The 24,507-nt window shown below is 40.5% G+C and overlaps 1 protein-coding gene across 1 annotated transcript in view; it reads right to left on the bottom strand.

Annotated features, from left to right (window-relative positions):
- The window catches only part of ankrd12 (ankyrin repeat domain 12), a 44,410-nt gene that overhangs the window by 11,561 nt on the left and 8,342 nt on the right, over positions 1-24,507 (bottom strand). The window contains 7 exon segments of the mRNA XM_032531958.1: positions 47-194; positions 1,426-1,568; positions 2,024-2,227; positions 2,745-2,885; positions 3,257-3,328; positions 4,562-4,712; positions 6,802-6,915. Of these exon segments, the coding sequence (XP_032387849.1) occupies positions 47-194; positions 1,426-1,568; positions 2,024-2,227; positions 2,745-2,885; positions 3,257-3,328; positions 4,562-4,712; positions 6,802-6,861 (919 nt within the window). The 5' untranslated portion in view covers positions 6,862-6,915.

Raw genomic sequence — 24,507 nt, forward strand, 5'->3', positions numbered from 1 at the left:
ACTTTAAACAAGATGTCAGCATAACACTTCAACACTCTCCGCATACCTGAAGAGCTGTCATCTTGGTCCGACAGTGACACTTCTCCCTTTAATAGCTGCTCCAGCTCCTGAGAGTCTGCAACGTCCACCGGGCGCTCCCCGCGCTTGTTGGCCTGGAAGGCATTACCACCATGGCGTAGCAGAAGTTTCACAATCTAACAATCAAACAGGAAATAAGATTGATAAACCTTAAAACAAGCATCAAGGTTGTAAACAAACCTACACAATACAGACTGTTGGAAGTAAAAATGACAAAATAGACTTGAACATTGGATTTGAAATTGGAACTATTGCACCACTGTTCCGGCCATATGCAGCTTTTAAATTATTGCAGCCGCTCTGCAGTTGTGATTACAAGACTGAACTCAAGCAAATGGTTGTCTGTTCTCTCTCATTTTCCAGGTTAGTGGGGATGCATACCGCTCAAAACCAACATAAATGTAGAAAAAATGTAGAAATGTTCATTCAGTAGTTTTTCTTGTTGCTAAACTGTATGGAAAATTAGCGGTGACGTTAAATCATAATTTTCACGTAACATTAGTTTAAGGTACCATCTATGTGCTGGATGTTTCCTTTGCGGTTGTTAGTTAGCAAATAAGCCCATTGACGGCAACATTAGTTTTCATATTTTGGCACAATGTTAAGTGACAGAAGTAATGTTCATAGTCACTGAAAATGTGATTTGAGATGCAATATGTATGAGGAATTGTTCATTAGCTTTGTGTGGTAGTAAAACAGATTTTATTGTGATCCAAAGACTTTTTGTGAGAAAAAGGAAATGTTATGCGGGAATGGACTTGCAAGATGTATGATGCTTTTGAAAAACAATTGCATAAAAGCTATTTCATCATAATCTGTTCATATTACATATTTTTCCTATGTAGGCTACACTAGTCTGTTACAAATGTAGACATCTCAGACCTGTCAAAAGACAATCTGAATTTTTAAACAATGTGTAATTTACTTTTAAATTAAAAAAAGGTGCTGTACTCATAGGGCTGGGCCACATATCTATATCATATCAATATCGTGATATGAGACTAGACCATTCCCAACACTTCAAATACCGTCGCTTTGTCACGGCCCTCTCAATTTGATACCAAGACATAAGGCACCTATATGCACTCGCAGCCAGACCAGCAATCAAAAAAAGACGGTTGATGCTCAGATTACCACACACACACACACACACCCACACACACACACACACACACCCACACACACCCACGGAGTGTGACTTCATTCTCTGCTCAGAATGCCGTTACTCCACTAACTCTTTACATAGTAAATATTTATTTGCTGCTATATTAATGATCTGAATATCTGGTACAGGCCCTTTAAGTCCTACAATACTGTGGCTAGACAAACTTCAAGTGAAGTTCTTACATCTTTATGCCCGCTGCTGGAAGCATCATGGAGTGGCGTGTCATCATCCAGACCCTGCGTGTTCACCTCCGCACCTGCTGCTATTAAGACCTTGGCCACATCGTAGTAACCAAGATTACAGGCTTCATGAAGAGGAGTCCAACCTGGTGAGAACAGAAAACAGCAACAGCGGGAGTTTAAAAATATATAAAGTAATTCAATCCAAATTTTTTAATTAAAAATGTATTTCTATTGGGAGGTAGGAAGGCAGGTAGAGCAATGAAATAAAAAAATAAAAAAAGAAACTCCACAAAAATCAAAGTAGAAACAGGTTGAATGAAGGTGCTCCTGCCCACCTTACCACCCGTTTCTCCAAGGACCCAACATATCCATATATTCTATTTGTATGGGGAATTTTTTAGCAATCTCTAGCACAAGAATCTCCATTGGGATTAATAAAGTTATTTTTTATCATAAGATGCACACTGATGTTCATTTTTATTATCTCATCATGAGATATTACCTTCAAATGGGCCGCTGTTGTCAGCTTCAAGTCATTAATAGCTACCATACTGACACACTGAAAGCCGTTAAATGATCACCTCCCAGGGCATTGTACCTGCAAAGTCTTTGACGTTGACGTCAGCTCCCAGGCTAATGAGCTCTTTAACTTGCTTGGCATCTCCCCGGATGGCTGCCATGTGAAGGGGGGTCTCCCCTCGCTCGTTCCTCTTGTTGACCTTGTCCTTCTGTCGAGACGAGGCACTGCTGGGGACTTTCTTCTGCACAGGGGTCGTTTGTGAGGGGTGACTGGGAGTAGAGTCTGGACACAAGCAGAGAGAGAGAAAAGCACTTAATTGACGCTTTAAGCAAAAGGTTGAGATAACCACCTGAATTAATGCGCAAGGCACATCTAACTCATGGCATAAGCGAATAACTGTCTTTCTTAAAATGCCAAACTGTTCATTTAATAAACAAAGTGTTCAATTGAGCAATCACTGTGACATTGGTTTTACTACAACCTGAGTTTACTTGTGTTTGTTTGTATTTTCTGTGTTTGGATTGTCCTTGTCTTACAACTACTCTGAACCAATTATTTACAAACATGATCTTAGTCAACTTCTCTGGCTACATAATTGATAATAACAGCACAATATCATTGGGAAATATACAGAACAACTTTTCCAGTTGAGGTACATTAAAAATGAGACATTGCCCTATTCTCAAACAAGCTTAAATTTTAGAGAGCATGTTTGAAAATCGCTAAGAGGCATGACTCACAGCAAAAATACTCTGAGCCATCTTGAGGATGTGGTTAAGATGACAGGATAGGCACAAACCTGGACTGTTGGCAGTCATCTGCATTAGAAGCGCCATCTGTTTGCGTTCTGACAAAGGATACCCAAACAAAAGGTTGGGAGCCTGGGACTTTTTGCCCCCAGCCTCCTTTTTCACCTTCTTTTTGTCTGGTACATCTTTATCTGCAACACAACCAAGAAAGATATTAGAGAACAGTCCCCCCCAAAAAAACTCAAGCAGAAATTTTAGAGTCACAGCGACACCATTTTCCTCTTTCCCTTGTATCTGTTAAGAACGCGAAGAAACAGATGACAAGCATGATGTTTGAAAACGGGGACAAAAAGACAGCATTCTCTTAAGCCAGCCAAGTGCCCCGCCTCAGTCGGTCGTTACAAAATACAGACATGCGTGATCTGTAACGGTGGCAGATGGGGGCGAAAAGAACCCACACACGTGCATGTGTGTATGCATGTTTACAGCAGCATAGTGGCACAAAGTGGGTGACGTGACTTGTAGAGGCCACGGGGGCTGAGGATCGGGCTGCAGCGATTACCTGCGTATATCCTGCAGGGAGGCACTAATCTGTCTCCCCAGGTCTCACTCGACTGGCCTGGGTCTGAGTCATCTACAGTGCAAAGCAGAGAGGATGGGGAGGGGAGAGAGAGTAGGGAGAGGAGAGCAAGGGGGGGATGTGAAGGGTGGGAAAGCACTGCATTAACGCTCACTCTCTTTCTCACTCTCTCTGGCACCCTCCTCTCACATGTACTCAAATACAAACAGGCACAAAGGCAGACTTGCACTCCACGCACAGATTGAGTCATGGCAACACATGAGACAGGAGACGAGATCTGATCCAGTCAGTGGAGTCATTATTTCCCTTTTCCCCCAGAGTTGCTCAACACAGGACCTGATATGGAAAGGGTGCTGGAAGGCAAAGCCGCCCTCCATGCTAGTTAAGCTTTATAACCGGCGCAACATAAATTAAACTCTTTAATTAATCTACAAGACCTTAAGCCGTCTGTAAAACACATTACTGTACTTCATTTACTGTGATTATGGCTGTGTGATACACTTACCTATTTTTTGTGCTCAAATCTTATGTAAATATACAGTTAAAACTTCTAACTAAATGACAGAAGCAGAACAGTTTATTTACACAAGTAAGAGAAGTAAGATTAAGACTTTATGTTCACAATTACGCCAATGTGAAGCTGAGCAGAATGGGTAAGAGGGTAAAATACGAGAAATATAAAGTTTCATTTTCTAAAAACAAAAAAATAGAGTAAAAATAGATAATTTGGGAACCATTTTCGGTGGTAGATTAATACACATTTGGTGCCCTAGGAATTTAAAGCAATCGGATGGTGTATGTGGGATTTAGTCAACAAACTGCACCGTGTGGCTTATTGATGTGTTTTTTGACAAGATTGGAGGTTTATTACAGAGCGGAATACAGAGGCCTTTGGCTACACAGACAAGATTTGTTGACAATGTCACCAGTCTTATACTTCAACTTAAAAAAAATAAGGCCGCTAAACTAAAGAATCAACTTTTATGTTAAAGGAGGGTCAGGTTCCGTAATTTTCATTTTCATAAGAAAGTTAACAGCCATGAGTCAAACATAACTAGGCCTACAACTTGGTTTACATCTCGTTATTCAACACAACAGGCCACAACTTTCTTAAATCTGGTCAGATATTGATCCTGATAGGAAACGAGTCAAAACAATTTGACCAAGAGACGGTCCCTAAAGAAAACGTTCAACAACAGGCCACTGGAGGGCAGTGTGACGACATGGCAGTCAGCCAGCAGCATGGCTGTTGAAAGAGCAACAGGGACGAGCAGCAACAGCTCTTACCTGTGTCTGAGTCTCGCTCCTCGGTCCGGAGCGGACTGGTAGTGAAGGAGAGCTTGCGCTTCATGGAAGACTTGGCTTTCCCTTCCTTCCCCAGCAACTCGCTCCGGTCCAGCTTCGGAGTTTTGGTGAAAGGGGACAACTTGTCTTTGCTCTGTCAGAGGTGACAAGGAAATTGAAAATACTAATCAGGCATTTGAAACAAGGCAAAGGCGTGGCAAAATTTGGGACACAAGTCTGTCTATGTGAGTGTGTGTGTGTGTGTGTGTGTGTGTGTGTGTGTGTGTGTGTGTGTGTGTGTGTGTGTGTGTGTGTGTGTGTGTTTTAAACAATACAGTCATGGCAGTAAATAAAAAGAGGTGGCTACATTTAAAAAGATTTGTTAGCTTCAAAACAAAAGGGTAGAGCTAACTGTGCAGATAGTATTTCAGTTTCATAAAACATGAAACTAACATAAACATAAGTGCAGATGATTACATAACACAATATTGGGTCTCTGCAACATATTGTTTGGGTCCTGCAGGCAGCAGGTTTGCCTGCATGACTCTAACATTCTTTTACCAATAAAGGTCTCTGCCAAGTAAAGAATAAAAGGTCAGGAGTTTTTTTTGTTTACACAGAAATAAAAAAATCACGAGAGAAAGAAGGTACTCGGCTTGTTGAAGTGTGAGCATTTTCACAAGTGCAAGTCAAACTCCCAGAGTAGTGTTAAATACTAATACTTATTAAATGAATGGCTTTCCTTAAGTCTGAAAAAACACTAAGACATACAAGCTGTCCTCTACACTCACATTTTGATATAAAGCTAGCGACATGTTAACGAGGACTTTGCAGGTCTAAGAAATGATTGAGTCAATACTCAACTCAACTATAGGTTTATTTTAATGAAATAAGAGGACTCACAATAAACTACATACATTGAACACAAACTTGATTATACCCAGAAGCATGCTTAATGAGTATTGCCACACTGAGGTTAGATACATGTATTATGGTGACCAGTCTGAGCCTCTGATACTTAGCTAAAATCACAACAACTCCCACTACACACACACACACACAACTGAAAATATTAAATTTGATCCCTCCCACATGCAGCTGCTACTTACTTTTATGAAAATAACTTTTCACAGCATCAATTAAAATGTGTTGCATGTGCATGAAGAGGCTATCTGGATTCTTCTGTCAGAAGAAACCAGTTATATCTGTATTTACACAATGTCTTACAATTATGGTTACTGGGTCCATGCACTATAAATTGCAGCTTTTTCAGTACCAGAACTTTAGTGAGCTGCACGTTGGTGCAGTAAAATACATCTCTGGATGGAGGCAAAATGTCTGCAGTGTGATGCTTCTTTGATCTCAGTGAAGCAATGTGCCAGCTGTGCAAAGCTGAAGTCCCAGGCAGTGTTAAAAGTAGAGGAGGGTTAAGATGAGAAGCAATTCTGCCTTAAAAAGAAAATCTGGCTGTCTCTCTAATTGATGAGGAAAGGGATGCATACATAGTGCTGGTATAACAATATGGGAGATAGGATATTGTTAGATTACTGAATCACCTCTGATCAAATCACATTAGCATCAATGTAAATGTATGGCTGTCATATTAACTTTATAGTAAAATTAGGTACAGGATATAGCTGGGAGGTAATTATGGACCCTGCCAGCATCAAGATGTGTATCTTAAACTCATATCTAGTGAGTGGGTAATGAGTGTGTTTACATGTTGCACTTTGCATTGCAAAGACATTTATAAAAATGTCTGAAGGAAAACTTATCACCATGACGAAACAAGAGATGGCCAGGTGCACAAAGTGCCAAAACATAAAAACGCGTCCTCTGTTTAGTCAAGACTTCCCTCATTGGCATCTTGATAAAAAGTCTATCTGCTTCACCATTTCAGCATCTCGTAGCTCGCCTTGCTAACAGTGACTAAGCCAAACTACTGAATCACAATCAAAGTACTCAAACACAAGTCACAGATAAGATGACTTAGGATCCAGAACAGCTTCTAAATGTATCTTGAGGTTTAGATCGTTTTGTAAACTGTAAACTTGTGTTCAAGATCAAGAATGAACTTTAAACCTCAGTTTTAATGCCAACCTAAACAAAAAGTCACTTAAGTGCTCCTAAAAGTGGAAGTTTGAGCATCTACAATTCTGAATCTACTGATGAAGATTATGTAATATGATCTTCTTACTCAAGTGTTTATTTTTCCAGTCTATTTTGTGTCTGTGCACACATACCTTCTTCCCCGCCTGCTTTTCCACCATGGCTCCATCTCTGTCGCTCCCAGGTTTGGCCATGGTGTGGCACCTGACTAGCTGTGACAGCTAAAACACCGTAAGTTCATCATGCACCTGGAGATAGAAAACAACAGCAATGAGAAGGACTTCAACATTGCCACTTAAGGCTGGGTGGTTTACTGGCCCTAGTGTAAACAGTCAGTGACACTGGCAAGAAAAAGAGGCATGTTTAAATACAGGTACAATTAAATTCTTCTCACTGACATGTCTGCGTCACAGAGGAAACACAGCTAACTATCACTTAACTCCAAAGAGGAGTGAAGTGGCAATGAAACGGCCCAGCTACAAAGTGTAACACAGCTGTGTTTCAGGATGTACGCTGAGTGAGGATCAGTAATCAGGGATTTTTTTATTGAAATTTCCATTCCACTTCTTGAGGCGTACCCTACAAAACAGGCAGGAAACAACTACACAAGGCAGCATGAATCACAGCTTTAGGGACTCTTAAGAGTCTGAGAGGAAAACGTCCCCCCTGTATGTTGTCACTATGGTCTACTCATCAGTGTAACCAAGCTTCTCTCTGATGTGGTTAACGTCAGTGTAGTAACACACACAGCAGAGTCAACGGGGGCACTGTGGGCGCCTGTGACTGGAGACGGTATAACACTCAGCTGAACTTGCGCATGAAGCCGACATGGCATGTGTCAGTTATCTTGTCACAGGAAGATGGCCCGTTTCAGTCACAAGATCCTCTTTCTCTTGTACTTTTAATGAACTTTCCCCGCTTCATTTTTTAACACACTCTCTTACAAACAGCATCGCATCTGATTTTACAGAACTAGCATTACATGAGTCCAATAACAGTACCACAAACTTTATATTAAGAAACCTGAGGGCCACTGATAAGTTATGAAGCTGCCCTCAAAATGAATGGGACAGCCCCATTACTCATTATGCATCAAAATTACTTTACTATAATCTATAAAAGAACTATCATGTTTATTTTTAGTATTGCAATTATTCACATAACAGAACTTCTACTGGGGGTGACCCACTTTGCCAAAGAACAAAACATTTTCCAATTCTGGGGATTTCTTCTGATCAGGAGTGAGTTTCCTCTATCAAGGCTGAGTGCTGGATTTACTAAACAATTAGTATAAAAAAAAAAAAAAAAAAAAAAAAAAAGATCCTGTGGAGGCAGCAAGTGTTCTCTCAACAGCTCATACACACATACAAACATGGCTCAATAGATTGTCTTATTTTAAATAAAAAATAAAAATAAAAACTGTTTATACTTGAAGCAATCTTCTGCTGTTATGCCTGCTCAATCGGGGGTGATGTTGGGCACAGAAGAGTTGGAAGTTGTTAATGAATGTAAATATTTAGGTGTGATTATAGACTCTAGACTCTTTTAAAAACAATGTTAAAATTATATCCAAAAGAATCACATTCAATCTTCATAATTTTAAACAAATCAGAGGATCTCTATCAGATTCAGCTGCTCTGATGTTCCTGCATTCAATGATACTTTCACATCTGAACTATTGCATCACTAGCTGGTCTGTCGGGTACTACTACCTTAAAACCAGTTGAGCTTCTGTACAAGAAGGCGCTTAAGACTCTGGATAAAAAAACTCTCTCTTATAATCATTGCAATATCTTAGAGAAATATAACTTATTGAGTTTTGATAATTATAGTAAATTTTCCTCATTGTGCTTAATTTATAAAGTACTTCATGGCCTGGCGCCACCTCCACTGTTGGAGTATATTAAATATAGACACACTCGGATCACAAGAGCTGTTGTAAACAGGGACTGGGAGGTTGTTTTCTATTAAAGGCAGTGCATTATGGAACACACTTCAGCCAACTATAAGGGAGCGTCCCACTTTGGCCTCCTTTAAGAGCCAGGTAAAGCTGTGGCTTAGAGCTAACCAAACGTGTAACCACCGCTAACTTGCGTTTCTACTAATGAATTGTCCTGTTTTTTCCTCCTTTTCTTTTTGTTTCTTCTTGTTTTTAATATACTAAATGTTACTATCCTATATCTTTTTTTACTGTAACTCCAACCTGCCTATTGGACTGCAGATGGAAAGTAGCCCTCGGGCTACAATCTGGCACATTTACGTGTACTGTTGTGCTTGTCCAACAATGTGCCTTGTCCTGAATTAATAAAATAAATTAATAAATAAAATAAGTAATAGTAAATTGATTTGCTTGTCTTTTTAATCACCGTTTCCAGCTTATCGAATGTGAATATTTGCTGTTTTTGTAGTCTTTCATGACAGTAAATTGTATATCTTTGGGTTTTGACCTGTGGGTCGGACTCTTGGACATTGTAATTGTCATTTCTTATATTATTTAAATATTGTTTTTAACATTTTATAAACCACAAAATTAACAGATTAATTGAGCAAATAATTTGAAGATTAACCAATAATGAAAATATTGTTTGTCGTTTGTGTTGCTGCCCAAGTTGTATCTTAAAGTAACTCTTAAACCTGTCAGGGGTTTTAATTAAACTGTATTTATTTATTTTACCCAATTTCTTTTAGAGAACAACTGGGTACTTACGACATTGTACATCACAAGTTTTTATGAAGTAAAAATCACGATTTGAAAATGAATGTTGACATAGCTCAGCCCAGTAATCCACAGGTTTTGTTTTTCTTTGAGCCAGTATACATGTAAGGGATCAAAACTCACAGGACACGGGCAGCCACAAGCATCGTTAGCAAGCCTGCAACTAACAAGTGTTTTCCTTTAATTAATTGTTTGGCCAATAAATTTTAGAAATTAGTGAATAATCCCATCGCAAATGCAAGGTGGTGTCGTCATAGGTTTTGTTTTGTCTGAAAAGAAAGCCGAAATGCAAAGATATTAAATTTAATATAATTTAAGACAAGGAAAAGCAGCACATTCAGTAAAGTAAGTAGCTGGAACATCAAATGTAGCATGTTTGATATATTCTTTAAAAACAATTCAATCTCCCAATTAGGGCTGCAGGATATTTTGTTTCATTGTCTACATCGCGAGCTGCGCATGCGCGAGTCACATCGCAGAATGTTGCGATGTTGACGCTACAATCTATTTGCTGCTTGATAAAAAAGTGAACTTTCACCGGTGTCCTTATTGATTGTTATGGCCCAACCCTTCCCCTTTAAGACAGGTAGCCATGTGGGCAACATGTGTATGTGACGTTAGTCCAACCGGGTTCGTTATGGGAAGCGAGGCTCTCCGTGTGTAGAAAAGTACCATGAGCTTCAACTGTCACTGACACATGGGTAGTGGAGCTACAGTAGTCATTTTTTTATGTTTGCTGCAAAGACAAACTAAATCACCTGATTAATGTAATATCATCACGACATCTCTCAACCATTTTTCACCGCAGAAAGCTGCGGCCAGCCAGTCTAAAGCTAATAAAAAGTTAGTCTAAAGAAACAAGGTGTCTGTCCCAACAAACATTACGGTTCAGAGCCGCGATGTAACACTAATCTACGACAGCAGTCTGTGTCTGATATGACGTCATTTTCACTGATTTAATTGTTCTTGGATACAGAGTTTGTTTTTAGTGCGTGACATGCAGGCTCTGCATGCACAGCAAACCACCAATCACAATCAACGTTTATCAATTTATCAAACAACCAAAGCAGGCCCTGCTAGTTGGCCACAACCTGAAATTTAGAGGAAGCAACATGCATGCATTGTTAACATCATTAATTTTAGCCTGGATTTATAGCATTATATAAATACAATGGCCTTATGTCAGTCTATCTCTACTTCAATTACTTCACCTGCCCAAACAAACCACACCAAGAGGGAAGACAAGTGGAGCCAAGAACAACGAAAGTTATGGTGGACATGAATCTGAACTCGCATTATCCTCTCAAGCTAAAAGACATTGTAGATAAAAAAAGGTTTACACAGTCAGTTATGTGAAAATGGTTCAAGAGTTACATGTGCCATTTGCCTTTCGAGACAGTCATACTGCTTTTCAGAACTAAATTACCAGCAATAAGTAGACTGTCCTCAAAAGGAAATTTTTTTTTTTCTTAAAATACTTTTACAACCATTGCTGATCCTAAGTAATAGCACAGTGTTGACAGGTATCGTTTTTCCAACATACAGCCTTGCTTCTCAGCTGAGGCCAGTGAGAGCTCCATTAGTCAGCAGATAGCCAGTATATAGCAGCACCGTCATTCAGGCAGCTGAATAGGAGAATTGAGCATCCCACAGTGAACACGTTAGTGTAAAGAGGCTAGTGTAAGGGGGGTATTAAAGCGTTATGAACAGCCCGGGACTAGACCAGAAAACAAACGCTGACAGGACTCCAATCTAGCCAGAGACGAGGTGAGGAGTGTGACTATAATTACAGAGGTATTTGGACACTCGCCAGTTTGGCATTCTCATTCACTGCCATTTTAACCTTGGGCTGTTCCAAGTCTAGATAAAACTCTGCCTTGATGACTACTGCAGTTCACAAAGAATAAGGTTGAGATTAGTTTGACATTGGATCCTTAACAGTTAAAACATTTACCTAACCCACTTAATTCCAATGTAACAGCAGGGTGTTCCGCAGCACTTTGCAGTTAAGGCGGCTGCCTTAGCAAGACACACCTGCAGCCTAAACTACGTAGTCAAAAAAAGAAAAAAGGGATATGAGCGATATCCGCCTGTACTGTTTCTCCCTTTCATTCAAAACCACAGTTGACAACCTGGAGGTGGAGGCAGTGGAGACAAGCTCGAACATACACGGCGCTGTGGACTTGTGTCAGTCTCACAAGCAGTTTCAGGGAAGTGGCTGCTTGTGTCCGAAAATGTACAGCACATTAACCGGTACAAGCCTACATCTGTCTGTGGACACGGATTGCAGAAAGTGTGTCAGAGCCTCCCAGACAGTGAACTGAGACTCTGTTTCTTGCTTGTCGGTCAATGGAAAATTAAAAAAAATCATTAAATAAATAAGTTTCAAAATTATCTTATTTAACCCTTGTGTTGTCTTCCTGTCAACCATGTCAAAACATTTGTCACTTTCTTTCAACATTGTCGCCTTTTGTGACATTTTTGTCACTTTTTCAATGTTGTAGGTATTTTTTTTTTAAATGTTTTTTCCCCAAAGTTTTTCATTTCGACGGCCCCTTTTTGTGACATATAAAAATAAATTTACTGACAACGGGTCAAATTTGACCCAAGGACAACATGAGGGTTAAGCCTTGACATGACAACCACTTGACAAATATGGATCTGAATTTTTCTAATTATAAATATCCAACTACACTGACTGAACAGTGAAATCCCAAGTTAAGTGTGCTGGCTGCATAGCTTCTCCCTCCAAGAAGCAGATGTCTCTGTATTTATTTATAACCTGGTGTGCCTGCACTTTAACTCCACTGGTTCCTGACTAACAACAATAACAACCATTTCCCTGTAGTGCTGGAGCATGTTGGCCCTGACAGCAGAGCGACTGCTTTAGTGCATGTCCTTGCGTGAGTAACGGTTTAGGGGTCTGAAGAGTTGGGGGGGTTGAAGAGTGGTGTAGCTGGGATAGATGAAGCACACACACAGTACAGTAACATGATCCACAGACTGCAGGATGGGACAGGGAGGGAAGAGTTCTAAGAATAGCATGGAGCCTGACACAAAGCGCGCAGAGTACACCGCCACCACCAGCAGCAGCAACAGCAACAACATTACTCCACTACAGCTTCCAGTGTACTGCCTGCTGTGAGCTCTCACACACACACACACACACCATATGGACAATACATGTGATTTTCCCCTGGTTTCCCATGAGGCTTACGACTACAAACACAAAGGAACCTACTGGAAAGCAAGTACTAGGTGTGTGTTTACAATGTTATTTACCAGTAGAAATAAAAACAAATGGATTATGAGCAAAAAAATGTGCATCTACATTAAAGCTAGAGTCTGATGTTTCCTACAATAGGAGGCAGGCAAATCGTGTAACGCACAAGGAACTACGCTTGCTGCGACAGTAAACAGCCGGTCACGTGGTGTGGTCCTGTATGCCGTCAGGCTAAATGATGGGGAGGTCTCTCTCAGCTGCACATCCACTCCCAGCCTTCCGTGCCTCCTCCCCCTCCCTAATGAGTAGCAAGACAAAGCCAGGCGCATAGGCCCTACTACTGAGACTAGAGGCAACAACACCCAGCAAAGAGCCAGCCTACACACACACACACACACACACACACACACACACACACACACACACACACACACACACACACACACACCACACACACACACACACACACACACACACACACACACACACACACACACACACACACACACACACACACACACACACACACACACACACACACACACACACACACACACACACACACACACACACACACACACACACACACACACACACCACACACACACACACACACACACACGCATTACGTTGTGAAGGTTAGTCAGATTAAGTTATCAGTTTAAAAACAATAATCAGAAGATCTGGTAATGTGTGTTTTTTATTTATGCATTTAATATTTAATGGCGCAAAACATTTATTGGATACAATACTAGATTAACTACTGATGTAAATAATACTTAGTTCCAGCAATAACCCCCTAGTAATATGCAAGCCAGGCCAGTTGTTGGGGTGCTTATTACACTGTGCATCTCATAGACCGGGGTATCCGGGTAAAATGCACAAAATAAAGTGCACAAAATCACAAAACGTGCAAATTACTCTACTACAAGTAATAAACACAGATAAGCCTGTTGATGAACTGTTTCCTAAATTCAAAAGCATAACATTTAGCATAACATAGCATTTCATCCACAGAATAAGTGCAGCTCTCTTCCTTCCATCACTGGGTTATCTGAATTTATTTTGACATGGATAAACAAACAGCCAGTGACATTGGATGCCTCAAGGCGTCTGTTCACCTCTCACTACCCTAACCCCAGACAGACGAAACACGCCTCCTCCAACCAGAGTGTCAGGCCTTCGTTCCAGTGGTTGTTTGGTTGCAACAATGTTCCTGGGAAGAGGTGGAGAGGCTCTGGTTCAACCTCCCCCATATGGGAAAAGCATGGGCTACCGTTGCCAATGGTAAGTAAATGTATTAACAGGCACAACACAACTGCTGCAAATATGTCACACAAACTGATCAATTTGATCAAGGCACCAGCCAAACTTTCTCTTGGCCTTTGCGGCTCAAAATTAAACCTCCTGGTTAAAAACTGTCAAAATAGGGGCCGCCTCTAGCTCACCCAGTAGGGTCCCGACCTGCGGCCCTGCTGCGTGTCATCCCCCCCATCTCTCTCCCCCTTTCATGTCTATTCACTGTCACTATAATAAAAGGGAAAAGCCCCCAAAAATAATCTTTTAAATTAAAAAAAAAAAAAATTAGATAAATAAATTTATAATTATGATAGGAACCTCTTTTCGCACAAGTAGACCAAATGGTAATGTTCTACCCAATCTATACAAGCATACTCTTCAATTTAAGTAAGGACAAATCAAGTCAGTTTGGCAAAAATACTTCCAGGACACCAACTTTTCAGGCTTAATTCATAAAAATCCCAGCATTAGACTGGACATAATGTACTTTGTGTCTCCTAAATGCATATTCTTATGCGTAAGAGTGATTGCTGAACTGTTTCACAGCATTAGCCATTACTAAAAAAAGCTTCCATAAAAACAGGAACAGTCCTACATTTTCAATGTAAAGGCTTAGGGCATGGCACACACACAAACTAAAAGCTAGGGATGCACTGATACCGATGCCAGTATCGGGTATTGGCCCGATGTCGTGTGCATGTACTCGTGCATAAAATTGCTCCGATACTACCACACCCAATACCACCTCATAGCAATATGACAATAACTTCTTGGTCAAGCAAGTAAAGGCAACGGAAGAGGAGCAATGCCAGACTTTTGGAGATTTTTGGCTGTAAAAAAATAACCAGGCTCTTGCCCAATGCATGATTGTGCTTGAAAACTAGTCGTAATAATACTGTGTTTCAACGTCTTCTCAGTGTACAGAGACTCATAGCCATCACCACATCAGAGAAAACTTGTTTCCAAAGCCGTTTTGTGAAAAAGCCCATCAGCAGCCTGTTGCCCAAAAACTTCACTGATATTTGATGTAAGTGTGTTAGCCCAGTGTCTCTCATCAGCTTAATGGGCATGAACATAAGAAAGCGATATTTCAATCTGCTCTGTCTCCATGCTGTTTCTACACAGCGTTGTTTTACCAACCACAGTGCTACTCTGTAAATAGCAACTTTGTTTTTCACAAATAGGCTGAAACGAAAGCTCTCGGTGTGAAATCTAACGGTTTTAACTGTTAGTTTTTTAAATTTGGACAAAATCTTGTGAACTTAGTTGCTGGCGTAAACAAACCATACGCTGACTAAGACTAAATTAACATGCATTATTGTTGACGAAAAAGACGAGAATAAAATCTCTCTTCATTTTTGTCTACAATCGTCTCTGTGGCTCATCTAGTGATTTGGAGTGTCCCCCTTTTTTTCCTTTTCATCTAGCCGTCACACATCAAGGTAGCGATGTGGCCCGGGCGGGGAGGGGGGAAGCCCAGTTCAGCCTGCTGCAGAAGCCACTATAGCGCTTAGCGATATGCCCCGGCCTCAGGCGAGGGGAGGGAGAGAGGAAGCCCGGCTCGATATAAAACCAGACACATTAAAGTTGCATTCAACAAAAATCATTCAACAAGTGTAATTGTTTTTTTTGTCAGGTAATTATGACATTTAACCAATTTTTGAGATGTGTGAAACACTATTTGACTGAAATGTTTAATCAGAAATAATCTCAGAAATAAATTTATTTTAAAAAAAGACTAAAATTACTTTGACTATAACTTGTTACCTGAGTTCTATTTTGACTAAAACTAGATTAAAATTACGAGACTTTAGTCGACTAACAACAAAAAAAAGAAAAAAAGTGAATGACTTAAACTAACAAGGTCATTTGGCACAAGACTAAAACTAAATTAAAAATAAGTGACAAAATTAACACAAGTCTGAAAACACCCTCGGACCCCAGAGAGATTATTAAGTACTCGTTTCGGTACTCAGTATCAGCAAGTACCCAGAGGTAAGTACTTGATCTTAAAAAAGTGGTATTGGTGCATCCCCATCAAAAGTCTTATAGAAAAATGTTTGTACACCAGAGGCATAAATAGGGTTAACTTTACTGGCAGCAAAATAAAGATCAGCTCACAGAAATACACCCATTAAATTGGTCTGAGAGCCTTAGAAAACCTACTACCACCGCTCTGAATGTAGGTTAACGACCAGATACCCAAGCAGCAGGCAAGAACAATGAAGCCTTCACTGCTGATTATGGGTTAAAAAGGAGGGGAGTGGGAATGCGGGAAGGATTAGAGCAAAGGTTAGGACCTAGGCGTGGGTTTCGTTGTATTATTTCCACCACAGTGAAAAGCCCACATGACTGGACCAAATACTGGGGAACTGTTGCTTTCAACTTTCAAGGACACATCAATATCCAGATATTGGTATCATATAAAACTAGACAATGGTACCAACCACGTCATGGTAGCTAGCTTGTCGGGAAGGTGACCAAATAATGCTCTAAAGTTAGGTTACATTATGGCGAGGGAAAAACTGACATGGTCATTTTCATTATATGCATAGAAAGTCATAAGGTTTTTGATACCAAATTATAAAAACTTAGTTAGGGCAAAGTTATGTGTTATACACATTGTTTGTAGTGCATCTCACCACACAGCAGCTTAAAAAAGGTCCCATGGGATGAAAATTTCACTTAAAGTTTTTTAACAATAATATGCGTTACCCCAGCCTGCCTACAGTGGCTAAAAATGGCAATAGGTGTAAACTAAAAAAAAATTAAAGTTCAGATGGGCCGATCTGGAATTATTGAGGTCATAAGGGGCAAGGTTAGCTCACATTTGCTTTGCCCGCCAAGAGAAATTGGCCCACCCATGAGAGAGAGCGACATCATGGCTTTCAAACGAGCAAAGTGGCTGTTGGTCAAGGCCACACCCCCAGCCTCCACCTTGCCACCACCTCAAAAGCTACAGACTCAGAAATGGCACATACTAAGGAAAGGTCATTGTGGGACTGGCTCTAGTGGCTGTAATTCTGCACCATGGCTGAATTTTGGGAGAGAGACTTCAAATATGGTATTAGGGGACCACTAAGGTCTATATATAAGCACCCAAAGAGCATGCCTCACATTTAACACTAAAGGGCACAATAAATCGAGACACAATAAACACCATTTCAGATACAAAAGTAACCTCCCACTTTACTGTAACTTCAGATTAAGTGTTGCTGGGATGGCTTATACTGGCAAACACTAATCTATCCCAGTATACTAACCCAGGTCTAAATATTTTGCCAAAAATTTCAAAACTTGTATTGGTCAACAAATAAATGTATGACGTAGTAGTAGTAGTAGTAGTAGTAGTAGTAGTAGTAGTAGTAGTACTGGGCTGGAGGTTTTTTACAGGGATGCAGATACAGCCACAATTGTAAATTGTTACAGTATCATAGCCACAAAAGGCCAACTCTGTTCTCCCTTTTGACAAAACATTTGGCATTTAAAAAGATTAAAAACTAGATTCAGAGCAACCTTTAGTTAGAAGTGGCCAGAAACTGAGGAATGCAGTCATCTGGAAATGTGAATACCTACAACCAGTAGGGAAACAATTACTTCTACGTTATTCAACAACTAGATTGTGCAGCCATACACATACTGTTACATCATGATAATACTAATATCATACAAACATCACATCTTTTTCCACCACTGCTTTTTCCATTACACCGACAACACAACTCCTGTTTAATTTATTTTAAAGCTATCTACTTTATTCAGGATATTGAGTCATTTCTAACTCCTTTCTCTCTGACTTTAGAGACTATTTAAATTATATTTTAAATGTTGAGTTTTGGTTTTATTATATTTAATGTTTCTAATTAACCTAAACTTGCCATTTTAACCTAAAAACACAATTGTAAAAGTAATATATGAACACAATTAAACATGTTCAACACACTGTTGCTTCCTTTATTCAATCTTTCAATGTTTGTTTCAAATTTCTAATGACTGTAAAGCACTTTGAAACAGCCTTGTGTATATGCTACATAAATACATGTTCCTTGCCTTCCTACTGCATATGGATTAATAACATTTAACTTAACAAAAATATAATGCTGTAATGTTGGTTTAGAAGCCTTTATCTGCAATTTGTAACGGTGGAAAGTGCATTATATTCCATTACTATCCACTGCAAAGCCAATATTGCTACATGCTAACGGCAAAGAAAGCAGTAATCATGCCTGCCCATGTTAATTTCTCCCAGATTTCAGATCATATTCTTGCTGGAACATGTCCGTGTTTTACTACTGTGAGTCCATTCAGCTTGACAGATATTGCACATAGCTAATGAACATTTCCAGATGCATAACAATACTTTGTCATTAGTAAACACTGTGCCCAAATATGAACAAAAAATGTTTACATCAAAGGGTCTTAACTGCTAGCTAACCACCGCTAAGGAAACTCCAGCAAATAGACGGCCCCCAAGGATATGTAAAACGGGTGATTTAACGTCACAGCTCATTTTACATACTGTTTAGCAACAAAACAATATACTCTGGAAACATTACTACGTTTATTCCATGCTGGTATTGGGCGGTATGCATCCCTACTAACTAGGGACGTAACGATGTTGACGTTATCGCGCTATCGCGGTGGTAAACGTGTCTCGATATCGTCGTGGTTGGGTTACAATAATAAAAGGACAGGTGTCCGTCAAAAAGCAAGAGGAATAAACAGTCCCGCGGAACAAATCATTGTTAACTACATAGACCATGATTCTTTGCGCTGCATCGTCATACCAACCATTCTTAAGCCAATAGGATTGCACGCGGCACGCTGTCCACACAAGCTCACAGCAAGCCAGCATGGCCGACAGCGATACTTGTAAGGATGAAAACAACAACAACCCCGAAGTTGAGATTGTGCCAGCCCCTGCAGCTTTTAAGTCAGATGTCTGGAAACATTTTGGTTTCGCCATGTCAAAAAACTCAAAAGGAGAGAAGGTGGTGGACAGACAATGGACTATATGCAAGCACTGCCACAGTAAACTGCGATACAACACGGGAAACACAAGCAATATGCGAAGTCATCTGACGACTCATCATCCGGAAAAGTTTGCAGATTCTCTCACAAAGAATGTCCTGTCCGGTCAAAAAACCCTGAAGGAGGCATTTTCAACAACTATGCCACACAACAGCGCAAGGGCTCAAGAAATCACGAGGTACATCGCGGAATACATAGCGTGTGATTTACGTCCCTTTTCTGCTGTAGATGGTAAAGGATTTAAACAACTTGCACTTTAAAAGCACTATGTGATCAGCGTTTTATGTTGTCATGATCCATAAATACAACAATAAATTGCCTGTTGACTGGCTAAAGCAGAAAGAATGTCTGTATTTTTTTGCTATTATCATCACAAACACTATCGTGAGCTATTTAACAATACCGTGAGCTTTTCCACAATATCGCAATAAATATCGTACCGTGAGGTCAATATCGAAATTGTATCGTACCGTGAGATTTTGATATTGTTACATCCCTACCACTAACCAGGAAAACGTTTTAAACAGTAAGTGAATAAAGCTTGTTGCGTGAATACATCGTCTTGTGCAGCGGGGAGTGAGGCAGTAGGGCCGCATGGTGTTCTAGCTTCTGGGATCAGAGAAACAGTATTTCATCAAATTCAGTGCCAACAACGCTATTTTCCAGGCTACCGTAGCTGTCATATTTCACAGTTTCATAGTACAACAGCAGTCAAGGCTTTCGTCCCGGTTTGTCACTCTGCCTGAGGAGAAACTGCTGTACTCGCGCCGTTGTTTATTTAGTTGTGATGACTTTGCGAGTCATTGATGTCCTGTCACTGTTCCAGTTGCTCACCCTCAAAAGAGAGAGAAAGAGGACAAACATTTGGTTAAGTTCAGTAGAGCAGACAGCTCTGTAGTTGTGTAATTATGACAACATGACACTTAATAAAATTCTGAAGCAGCAATGTATATAGCAAAAACACTGCCTTTATTATGTGTGTCATAGTATTAAAACAGGATGGATATTGAACCATACCACTGTCATTAACCACAAGAAACCAAACCACATCCCAAATTGTCTACCCCCACCGTAACTATCAACGCACACGTTTATCTATTTCGCTGCTCATTCATAAAAAGGAACATTTAAGGGTTTGTTAATAATTAAAACCTAGAACGTTGTACTATTACAACACAGCTTTTTCTATCTCTACTTTTCTTCTGTTATGTCATGCTGTATTCCCAACAGGAAGGTTGCAGACTCTCGTCTTTAAAAGCACATGGTGGATTATGGAGGCAACATCAGACGTTACACATCGAGATACTACACTCAACGTACCAAACAAAAACAATGTTCTGCACACATTTGGCTGCTGGCAAAGGCTAGCACATGTTGTGTAATCAGGAGGCTCCACCCTCTTCACACAAAGACATACACACACTTGCTGGGCCTTTGGAAGACGCAGATGCCTGGCTAGAGGCACTTCATATCAGAAACAGCACTAGTGCTTTTACAGTCTTGTTTGAACTGCAACACAAGTGGACTACAACTTGAGGTAAGAGTGATCCAAAGCAGAATTTAAGATGGCACCCTGTATTGGGGAATTTTTTGTTTAATTCATTATAACTTTTCCAACCGAGTTAGAAGGAATAAGAGCCGGGTCGATTTCTGGACTTGCCGGTCAGGTCTGGTGTACGAGCTTTTTTAGAGCACTTTGGTGTAAATGAAGACGCATGCTAATTTGCATATTGGGGATGTCAAACAATTATTTACATAAAGCTTTGTGGCTGTCGGTTGCAACGAGGAAGAGATCACTGGAGCAAAACTTGGGAGGAGCAGCTTGTCCCTAAAATTAGAATAGCTGGTCCAACTTAAAAAAAAGTCAGCCCACCTTAAGTTAGTGAGCCTGTGCTGAAGTTGTTAAAAGCTCTGTGGCTGACTCCCTTTCGTTTAACCAGTAGGTGGCAAGCAAGACAGACTTGGGAGTTGTAGCTTTTATTCACTGAGCGATAAACTGTACACAGACTACACTGTAACATGTACAGCTAAAACGTTACTGCTAACTTCATACTCCCCGACACACACGTCCCTCTCTTTTTTTTCTTCTCTCTCGCCACCGCACACTCACTAACGAGTGAGCCGCAGCTGCCGTTGTGTGCGCAACATGTATTATGTGTGTTGTGGCTGTGACTTGGATTGTGCTGCAATGTGCTCAAACCATCATGTGGCACGTGTGCAGAAGACAAACTTCTCGTGAGATGGCTTGTCCAGATGATCACAACATTGTTTTTACACACACACACAATAATGGCAGGGAAACCCTGGATTTTATGCAAACTGGCCAAACCAGCATTTATCATTTTGACGCTGACGGCGTCACAGCGTTACATCCAAATTGTATTGCATTAGTAATAAGCAATATAACAAGGGTATTAACATAATATTATGTCTGTTTATTAGCAGACTAATGGAGCCACTCAGGGCTGGAGTGGGGCCAACATGGTCCGTGTAGTGGGGGAAATAGGATAAATGTACAGCTGTAAAAATCTTACTGTCCTGTAGTTGTTATTGATACCATTAAATCTGAGGCCATCATCAGCAGGTAACCGATGGATTGCCTTCTCTAGGTAGGGAATGAGTCCTTACCCCAAGTGAAGGAATTTAAATACCTTGTCTTGTTTGCGAGTGAGGGGACAATGGAGCGGGAGATTGGTTGGCAAATCGGCGCAGTGGGTGTGGTATTATATTAATTTATCGCACCGTTGATACGAAAAGAGAGCTGCGCCAGAAGGTAAAGCTCTCGATCTATCGGTCAGTTTTCGTTCCTACCCTCACCTATGGTCATGAAGGCTGGGTCATGACCGAAAGAACGAGATCCAGGGTACAAGCGGCCGAAATGGGTGTCCCCAGGAGGGAGGCTGGCGTCTCCCTTAGAGATAGAGTGAGGAGCTCAGTCATCCGTGAGGAGCTCGGAGTAGAACCGCTGCTCCTTTGCATCAAAAGGAGCTAGTTGAGGTGGTTCAGGCATCTGGTAAGGATGCCTCCTGGGCGCCTCCCTAGGACACTAGGGGATTGCAGACACTACAGCCACTAGTGTCTGCAATTTACTGCCAAGCCTAGGCCAGCAACATGAAGTAGAGGTGGGAAGGGGAAGATGCATAATACCAATGCATCTTCAGCGCTAAGTCTGGCCCTGGCTGAATTTACTGGACCACCACTGCAAAATGAACATAACGTAAACACAGCATGTGTTGACTCTGTTGTGGTGGGTGCCGTGCCGGTCGTTTGTTTGTTGACATTAGGGGACTCCAATTTCCAGCCAACGTTATCTAGTGTTGCAAACGGTCAGTGCTGGGTTTCAGGAGTGTGCATAAACGTCATATCCTATAGATTTTCCTAGAAGAAGAAAAAACAGCCAGCGTCCTTTACATTGAAATCTGTCCACAGGCTGTTAGGCAAACAAGAAAGTCAGGGATGGTCTCATTCTTTAAGTTACGTTCCAATATGTTCACCCATTGGCAATGAAAAGCAATAAATACTGTACATGTGAAAAGAAAAAAAGATTTATAGAACCTTTACTATTCAATTGATTTGACAATTTGTACACTGCTCCAAGCCTAGACGGTAGGTCTTAAACAAAAGGAAGAAAAGTAAAATAAAAAACTAACCGTTTTGGGGGGTTTCCCTAAAGATACTGCCCTGGTGTAATCACTCAAAACAAAAAAGAGGAACTGCTTTCATAGTATGTTAAAGGCCAATACTTTCACAGCTTTATTAAAGCCATAATTCATAACAAGCCCTTGTCGCTGATGACGTGCAGCAAGATGGCAAAAGGATTAGACCTAGAAGACAAAATATAAGTCCAAGAATCGCATAGCCAGCTAGGTCAAGCCTCTTATGAGAAAGGTCGTTAGCACAAAGGGCACCAACTTTACGAGTCATACTGACTGACTCCTTTTATGATTCACTTGAAAAAAAAGCCCAAATATTCAGAGAGCGGAGGCTCAGTCACACTGGTGCAAATTGGTTTGTCCACCATTATCGACCTTAATTTGTGTTATTGCATAAACATTTTTATCTTAGAATAATGCTAACTTAATTGTAGGGATTGACTGATATGGATTTTTTACTGCTGATGCTGTTTTTTAGCCTTAGCCGATGATCGATGCGGGCTGCCGATTTTCTTAAGCCAATATATGGAGCCGATACTGCTTTTACTCCCTAAATTTACATCATAAAAATGACAATGATAACAAAGGTTATAAATCTCAATTTAAAAGGAGGAACATTTATTGAACTTAAAAGGATAATTTAAAAAAACAATATTTAACAAATAGTAAAAAAAAAAATAGGTGATGAACAAGTATGTATTCTGCCACACTGGATTGGTTTTCAGAATTTGCTCTGCCATTTCTTAAAAAAGAACAAACAATAACACAGAAGCAACACACTTCTAGCACACAAGTGTTTCCATCACTCTGCTAGTGGGGGCGGGGAAGTGCATGGTCTGCACGTGAACTGTGGCGTCTCCAGAAACACACAGCTGCTTGTGGACGCAGGTCTGTAAATAATGCCAGGAAAAATGATCGGCGAATGCAGCAGCCGCATATCGGCCAATGCTGATACACGTAAAAGAGCAAAAATTGGCCCGATATATCGGTCTATCACTACTCGATTGCTTAACACTTTCTTTTCCATTTCACTGAACTGCATTTACACCCCACATCTCAATGACCTCTACCCAGTGTCCAAAATTGACATTTTGACTCACTGGCCAAGTTGGCAGGTGGATAGGGAAAAAAAACCACAGACCAAGCATTTTCTTTACCAGCCAAAATTGCAGGGTTTTTGTTTACATAACAAAACTTTATGGTTGGGGTTGCAAGTCCTGCTGGTAGAGCTGTTAATGATTAACCGTTTAACTATTAACCGACAACAGGATTTTTGACAGAGAGAGAGATGGGAGAATGACACGCAGCAAAGGGCTGCAAGTCGGATTTGATCCCGGGTTGCTGCAGGACTCAGTCAATATGGGGCAAACACTCCTGCTGGGTGAGCTACAGGCTTCCACAAAAAACTTTTGACTGAGACATATCCATCACGCCTATTTAGGTACGCAACAAACTAGTTACCTATTAGGCACAAAGGCAAATGAATAAAAAATAAAACGGTAACATGGCAAAATGGATAAGGTCTTATCCACTCATCCTGAAAAACAAATCAACTGTGATAAAAAACAAATCTATCCCAAATGAAGAAAAAAAAAAACTCATAAAAGCAAGATATATGAACTAAATAAAATTTCAAACTGACCAAATCTTAAGGTTACATGCATAACCCTGGTTCTCAGAGTAGCATGTGTGAGATGTCTCACTATGGGATACGCCTCAATGCATATTACTGAGAAGCATTTATCTCATTACACCAGTCCTGATTGGCTGGTGATCAAGTGTCTGAATCAGGTGGGTCTATCCCTTTTTAAATAGCTTACGTTACAACACCATTCAAGATAAGCATCTCTTCTCGCTTCACCCCAGCAAGAAGGGTTGTCTGGTGAGACATTGCACTCATGCTACTCTGAGAACCGGG

The sequence above is a fragment of the Etheostoma spectabile genome, chromosome 12 (assembly GCF_008692095.1).
Source record: "Etheostoma spectabile isolate EspeVRDwgs_2016 chromosome 12, UIUC_Espe_1.0, whole genome shotgun sequence".
NCBI lineage: Eukaryota > Metazoa > Chordata > Actinopteri > Perciformes > Percidae > Etheostoma > Etheostoma spectabile.